The following is an 8,011-nucleotide window of genomic DNA, read 5'->3' as shown; positions in this document are numbered from 1 at the left end:
GTAAATGTTAGTGGACTGTCGGATCTGAAACGGAAAGTACAGGCCTAAATGAAAAATAGAATTTACAAGGTTGAGATAACTTTGCTGTACCTAAGTAACATTGTTATTGACTTAGCTATGTATGAATAAGAACCAGTGAGTTGATTATTTGTTTAGCTGACTTTGTACATGTTTAAGAAGTTTAGTGAAGGTTTAAAGAGCTGAAGCAGACCCGCAACTGCCAGCATTAAATTAAGGGCAACTTGCATCTGCCTGGAGCTGGCACATCATCTGGTTTTTTGGACTCATCTGGATCTTGTCAAATTCCAACCTCACACTCTATCAAATATTAAATTGTGGCAAAAGTAAGAACCACATCTTATCTGGCTGCCAACAAGTGAATCAAGACACAGATGAATAAAGAACAAACGCAACAAAGAACATACATTTCACACACACAAGACTGCATCTGTTATTTTAAACTTTTTAAGTAGAAACACAATTGCAAAAAACAAACCAAAAACAGGCTGTAAAGCTGTACTTATGACAGCCAACAGAAGTTCGACCTAAAAGAGAAACTTTTTTTTGCATTTGTATAGAGAAAAATAATACATTCTCAATGAGATGAACATTTTGTATCCATTAAACAGCTGTAATAAAACATACCTAGTTTAAATGCACATTAACATTGGTGTGAATCCTAGTGTTTTTATTCCACCAAGGGCCGTTCGACTAAGCAGGAAACAAATTATTTTAACAGAGCTCTATTGGAACATAACAGTATGCTGGCGGAGGAAACTTCTGAAAGCAAAAACTATCACGATAGCACAAATCTAACGTATCCTGCTGGCATCGGCTCCCAAATGTAACCATATTTGTACCCAACTGGGGATTTTCAAACTTTGTGGGCATATCGTGACTTTGAAAGGCCAAATAGAAGTACAATGTCGACAAAATGTCATCTTAAGGTGGTGTCACATTCGCTGGCCTGGTAAGGAGGTCGGATGCCATTTGCCTGATAGTGGTGAGGGGCAGAGGCCAGAGGTCACTTTGGTAAATGTCCCACAGCTCCTCCAAAGCATCCACAATGCTCCGCCTCGGCACGCAGGGGTGGAAGTGCGTCAGCTCAGCCATCAGGGTGTCGAATGCCGCCATTGTGCCATATTGCAGGGACACCACTGTTATCTTTGCTGTGGGTGTGCTCCTGATGCTGAAACTTTTCTGTACACAAAGCACAGGCAAAGTGGTCACCCAGAAAAAAACAATGGAAAACTATTTCTTTGCAGTCTAATTGCAAATGAAACATGATGTATTCACGTTTATCAATTGCAAGGCGGGATGTATGAAATGCCCTGATTGGCTATGTAGATTATTGAAGCAACAGGAGTGGACTCACCTTAGTCACATTGTTGGCTACGTAAAGCAAACCAAGTCCAGTAGTCATTTCCTTGGCCAATTCTGTGTTAACTAAATAAACAATGATAAAACAGACAATGTATCAGAATAGTGATCATTACAGCCTCATACTTGTATTTGTTACCATCTGACATCTCCCCTGATTGCTCTTTCAACTCAGCAGGTATCAAGGCTGGATCAAGATTTTCCTCAGCATCGTCCCACACCGCTCCCGTGTTCAGCTCTTTCCACGCACCTGTTGTCCATGGCCATAGACACATAGCACAAATGGCCACAATATTGTTTCCTTCCTTCCTTGCTTCCTCCCTTCCTTATTAAAGCTGCTAGCTGACCCCGGATAAGCGCGAGACAATAGATGGACGGACGGCATCCTTGATTGGTTTCGTTCAGGAGTGTTTTTCTTAAAGAGGGGGGCAATGCTCTTCAAGGAGACAAGCATGCTGATGTTCTTACCCTTGCCGCAGTCCATCTTGGCCTTTCTTTCAGCCAAACACTGTTAATGACAAACATGTATATATTTGTTTTATGATGAGTACATTATTGGATACACATGTACAGCCAAGCATGTGGTTGATGGCTGAATGGAAAGTGGATTATGTCATTTTATGGCAGTGCACATTTTAAGCACTTTTGCCATTCCAGGGATGTAACGTGCACTCACCTCATCACAATCTACTGTCAAAGGCTGAAGCTGATCCAAAGGAATCCCTGCCAGGACCTCCTCTCTCATCTTAGTATAGTCCAATTCCAGTTTTTTTAGAACAGCCATAATATTGGCTGAAGATTTACCTGGCCTACAAAACGCAAAGAAAACATTTGTCTTCTATTAGGCATATTTTAATGCTCACACACGCTAGCGTAAATAGCATGTAACTGTTTTTTCACTTATAACTGTTAAGAATGTTACCATGTTATGTAAAACTTATTCTACACAGGTAATAGTTTTGTTTTCAATGACAGCAACTTAGAGGTCAACCCGTGTCACCAAACATACAAGTAGGTTCCAATTTTGAGGCTCCACTGCACATTAAAAGGAAACAATCTTACAGATGACCATTGCTGCAGTACTGTCGGTGCATGTGGTACTGCAGGGCCAGCACACTCAGCTCCGCCTTCTGAACACGTCCCACACATTCGCATTCCTTTCCCTGGTGGTGATGCTGACTGAACAAAAACGTCAATAAAAAATAAATGAATTAAAATAACAGTCACAAAATCTGCTATGATTTGATACCTCTTCTCTTGTTTACTTCTCATTTTCTGGGCTTCCTTAAGTTCGGTAAATTCCTGAAATATAAGATTAATTAATGTTTTTTTTTTTATTGTTGTCCTGTTATTACCGACACCAAGCTCAGAAGTCCAAAAGCAAGGGATATAACTAATATTTACAAAACTCTGCAGTACGGTTTGGCAGTAACAAAACATCAGATACATGTGTGAATGGAGAAAGTTATTTTCAGGTTTTGCTGAGTGCTGCAGAACATTTCGATGGAAAAAGGGGTCATCACAGCCCATCGTCCATGCAGACAAATTGACAGAAAAACAATAAAGGGAATCAAATTGTTCTTATGCTGTTCACCAGTTGACATGAGTTTGAAACTGCAATAGCAAAATGGTGCACCAGGGAGCCCTCCGTGGGCCATTTAAAAAAAATAGCTCATCGGTAATGGGACAATTGTGATGATGTTGTAGTGAAGAACATTTGAAAATGTGAAAACTGGCAGATAACCTATCAAGAAGTTGCTTGAACTCAACTGACCTTAATGGCATCATCCAGATCAGGTATGTGCATCTCGGTAAGCACGCTCTTGTCGGCTGTGAGCAGCTCTTCGGTTTGGGTGAGGGCCGATGAGTGCTTGGTGAATGGTATGCCCGCCATGATGCTGCAAGAAGCAACACAAGGCACTGCGGAGGTGGACTTATCTGCAGTGCTAACCTTCGGCTCTCTGGATGCAGCTGCTTCACTCGAAAAGTGAGCCTCTTTGCTTTGTGCTGTCTGCTTCTTCACACCAAAGATTACGCTGCTGTTTTCTTGGACCATGGTGGCATTGCTTGATTTTTCGTTCATATTTTCCATCCTGTGTACTGTGGAGATTTCCTCTTTAGTTCCCTCAGTGGACATCTGGACATTTCCTTGTTCAGGCAGATAAGTGTTGTTACTGGACCTAATTTCATCTCCTAGCAAGCCTTTTTTCGGCTTGGGCTGGAGTTCCATTTCGTCTTGCTGCCGCTCAAACCTGAAATGTAAAATCAAACCTTGCCTCTTTGCACACATTCATCCAGCGAGTCAACATTCCCCTTTATCATATTTATTTTATCTTATGGTAATTTTACAAGTCTTGGGACTGCTGTTGTTTGGTAAGCGTTTACTCACTGTAAATTGACATCAATGGCTGAATTATTCAATCTGGATGGTTGCTCCAAGTCCATCGTGAAACCAGGCAGGCCTTCGACGACACCACAAGCGCTGGACTGTGCTGATCCCTGCTATGAATAAGCAGAATTACAATATATTGAGAATTTGAGAAATAAGCAAACTCTTTTTCAAGGAATCATCTATTCACAACACAGGAATGTGTCAAGTGTTCTACTTGTGTCCATACTTGGCACTGCCTCAGGTTACATGTTGGTCTCTCCATTTGGGGTCTGTTGTAGGTGTTTTGGACGCCGCCTTGCATGTCGGTGATGTAGTTCGCAGTGGGCAGCCAGTCTTTTTGTGGGAAAATTTCGTTGAACCACGTAGGGGTGGTTTGCAAAATAACCCTAGGCACTTCTAGCAAAATAAACTAACTGATATTAGATATACAATAGTTGTTGGCAGTTCAAAAAATGCAGTTCAGACACACACTCCAACTTACGCCACGAACAAGTCTGTTGGAAGGCCAGTTCTATTGCAGGGTGTTCTTGCAGAAAATGGAAAAACGCTTCTTCATCTATGAAAAATCAAACACATGGTTGTTGCCATGTGCATTGTTGCATGTGCATCAAACATGTGATACTACATTATGGAGAGCACACACATCATCCAGCCTTTAATTTCTAAAAGGGGGCATGCATAATAATTAGCTATTTCATCTACATTTCAGGATTCTGACTTTTTTTTTTTTATCAGAATTTTCACTTTAAAGTCAGAATTTTGACTTTATTCCCAGAATTCTGACTTTAAAGTCGGAATTCTCACTTTAAAGTCAAAATTCGGAGAAAAAAAAGTCAGAATCCCGTCACCTTCCTTTTTTTTCCTCCTCTTCACTGGCCCTAATCCTCTTCTTCGTACAGTACAAAGACTGAATCACCAGAATTTTACAAGGTATACAGTGATCCCTCGCTACTTCATGTTTTGTTTATCGCGGATTTTTTCCCCCCAAATTAAAAAAACACTTAAAAGTCAAAATAAAACTTCTAAATTGAGGAAACATGTGTCTAACCTTTAGGACAATGTAGTGTTGCTCCAAATGTTCGTTTACATTCCTTTACAAGTCCGTTTTCGCGTGTTAGCACGATCGCGAATTAGCATCTTTCCACTAACTCGTTAGCTTGCCCAGTACTTCTTGTTAGTGACCGTACTTTGCGGATTTCACTTATCGCGGGTGGTTTTTGGAACCAATTATCCACGATAAACGAGGGATTACTGTAATTGATGATGCATACGTGCAGGTGTGAGATTATACAGCAACAGCAAATATACGATAAAAATATTTTTGGAAGTGTGCAATTAAACATCATAAATTGTTCATAAATGAAGTAACATATTTTACCTTGTACGAGCTGACTGTAATCTGAAGGCAAATTTAAGCACCAGGCGGTTAATTCGGGGTCACACAAAGCAATGTTAGGATGATCCACCACAAAGTTATAGAGCGACCTGAACAAGAAAAGAAAAACATATTTAGCGAATCAAAATATCAGCATTGTTGTCAATAGTAATAAATGGTCTTACATCTGCAAAAAGAACTTTTTAGTGTTTGCTGGAATCGAGTAGCACGCAGTAGGCCTCAAATCAGGTTCGCCTGTAATAAAAGTTATTTTAGTTTAGTTTTTTCAACTCTAAGCAATTTTCTTTTCACGAACATTTTTCTTGCGTCGAATTCAACGGCGACTTACGTAGTGTTGTTGCATTAGCCTCTCTGTGATAAAATGAAGGTGAGGTTGAACAATCCACGAGAAGACATGTAGGGCAGCCAGGACTCCTTTGGAGCTGCAAAATTGCCGGATTGCTTGGCCAAAGTGGTTGTACGTAAGCCATGTTGTCAATTTTACTCCAGGTATAAATTTGAAATCTGAAAATGAAGTGTCATTCAAATCAGAAAAATGTTGGCAAACTCGTTTTTCCATGCATTCAAAATGAGCTAAAGCTGACCCAGACAGTGCTACCTTAAAAAAAATCGTCAGACCCCCCCCCCCCAAAAAAACATGGATGAAACAATGCTGATGACTATTAAAACGTGCAAATAAATGATCAAATAAGCACCAATCGTTAGCTTGCAGAAGTTAAAACTGCTTACCTGTTATTTTGTTTTTGTTTTTCTCCATAAGTTTACTTCTTATACTTTCTTATACTTTCAGTTTTATGGCTGTTCGCAAACAACATTAGGGGCTTTAGAGTATTACAGCAATCCATATAAAATATTTGCATAATTAAGTGTACGAGAAAAAAAAAATATTCGTGTGGTAATTATAAAAAACGCATGCACGATATTGGCCCATGCAATATTCATATTGCAAAAACATGCGATCATTGTGCTGAATTTGACCAATCAAACGCAAAAATAAATGTGCACCGCCATCCAATACTTATCGAGTTATCTAGTATAATTACATTAATTACCGAAGAATACATTGAGTTTGCTTATTTTGCCACGTGAAAAAATGTCATCTATCATTAGATTTAAAAAAAAACATGTCATTTCGTTAAATATAAGAAAATCCAACACTTGAAATCTTTGGAAATGAGCACTTTTTATTTTTTTTAATGAAGCTAAAGAAGGGTATATAACTAGATACATTAACCAACCACGCGTTTAAGTCATTGTCGACTATAGATTTCTAATGGCTATGGTATGAGAGCTCCACCAGAGGGTAGCGGTTGCCCATGAAAACAAAACATGAAAATAAGTCAGTGGGCGGTGTGTATTTGTGACAAACCGGTTATGTCACCATTTGGAGCCAAGGTCTCAGTAGCAATGAGGACTGTAAACACAAATTGTGAAACAAAAAAATGTGAACACTGTTTTTGAGCCATTTGAAAAAGCAAATCCCATATATCCTTGTAAGATGTCGGCCGGAAGGATCACTCCACTGAATGGTGTGTTTTTGCATTGACAAAGAGAGAGCCTGAAGATTTGGAGCTTAGTGCTGCTGTTTCTCATACGTGAATCAATAATCCATGAAGAAGTGGCCTATGGTCATGTGGCGTGATGTTTGTGAAGGCCCAGCTCTGTGTGTCAAGTGCTCTGTAACATCATAAACATCGATTTGGAGTCTTGTTTATGGTGCGATTGTTTGATACGTTCTCAGCCATCCATCATCCCGGTGATGCTTTGTCAGGTCAACAATGTTTGGAATGGATCAAGAGTATTATACTCGTCCCGTGGGTTAATTGTGAGGTCGGCAATGATGGAAGGGGATGAGGAGCCCTACAAAAGCGAGGCATCGAATTTACTCTTCGTCATGCCATGAAAAGGGTTTTGCCTGAATCATGACACCCACACATTGCAGCCAAAATGGTCATAAAAAATACCCTCAAAAAAGACAACCATCGAGTGCTGCATCATGGCTTATCTTTTGTGCCCCCAACAATTTTTTTTCTAGACATTCTGTCCTTGCATTTTTTGGGTGTTCAGCTACAATGTATTTAAATGAGTGTGATCTAATAGGTTTTAGTGACTTTCAATAAGATCTTAACCAACGATGATACCACTCAACAGAGCATAACAAAGATTAGTGCATTGAATCATTTTACACTCCAAATTCCTCTTTTCACTTTCTACTACCTGCAAGGTGTTTGGACCATTTTCATGACCAACATGACCAACTAACAGCGACTCCATTCCCGTTGGCCACAGCTGCACTTTAGCTGCAATGATAATCGTCAAAAAAGAGAGAATGCTAACAAACATTCTAAACAAGCATTTCAGTCTTTTTTTTATTTTTTATACAGGAACAACTGGTCATGTCAAATAAGATACTAACTACCAAGACTTAGGTCACACAATTTCCAGTCAAAGTATGACTATTCAGAGATAAATCCCATGACTTCCTAAAAATAGCAATACAAATATTTTTATTATGTAAATGCTATCCTGATGACAAATTATTTTTTGTGAGTCTGAAAAAAACATGAGAATCCATCTGGATGACCGGACCAATCACAAAGCAACAATGTGTTTGGGGGGCAAAATACATGAGGCCAAGGGAAACAAACCAATTATGCAAACTGCCGACACCGTTGGCGAATGCATTTACGCTGCAACTAATTCTGTTCTCACAGAGTTACTCACAGTTTCCATTTTAGGAGGAGAACAGCAAGAGGCGCTTTGTGCATTTTTAGCTGGAAAAGAGGTTTGTGTGTTCACTTCCTGATTAGGATGTCTATTGCCATGATTGGTCAAAAGAAAAC

At 39.6% G+C, this 8,011-nt stretch overlaps 1 protein-coding gene and 1 long non-coding RNA gene across 2 annotated transcripts; both read right to left on the bottom strand.

The window, feature by feature from the left end:
- Positions 1–482: 482 nt before the first annotated feature.
- rbm44 (RNA binding motif protein 44) lies at positions 483–3,274 on the bottom strand. The gene is made up of 8 exons (XM_037239250.1): positions 3,155–3,274; positions 2,630–2,682; positions 2,443–2,559; positions 2,057–2,189; positions 1,849–1,888; positions 1,520–1,630; positions 1,376–1,446; positions 483–1,200 (listed from the first exon to the last, which is right to left on the bottom strand). Exons 1-8 carry the CDS (start codon positions 3,272–3,274, stop codon positions 943–945), a joined length of 903 nt encoding a protein of 300 aa, XP_037095145.1. The 3' UTR covers positions 483–942.
- Positions 3,275–4,294: 1,020 nt separating this feature from the next.
- On the bottom strand, positions 4,295–5,397 carry LOC119115506. Its single transcript, XR_005096156.1, has 3 exons — positions 5,333–5,397; positions 5,151–5,257; positions 4,295–4,328 (listed from the first exon to the last, which is right to left on the bottom strand). It is a non-coding gene; the product is annotated as an uncharacterized LOC119115506 (long non-coding RNA).
- Positions 5,398–8,011: the final 2,614 nt, after the last annotated feature.

The sequence above is a fragment of the Syngnathus acus genome, chromosome 21 (genome assembly GCF_901709675.1).
Source record: "Syngnathus acus chromosome 21, fSynAcu1.2, whole genome shotgun sequence".
NCBI lineage: Eukaryota > Metazoa > Chordata > Actinopteri > Syngnathiformes > Syngnathidae > Syngnathus > Syngnathus acus.
The sequence above is the reverse complement of the archived record's forward strand: the minus strand, read 5'-3'. Positions and strand labels throughout refer to the sequence as shown.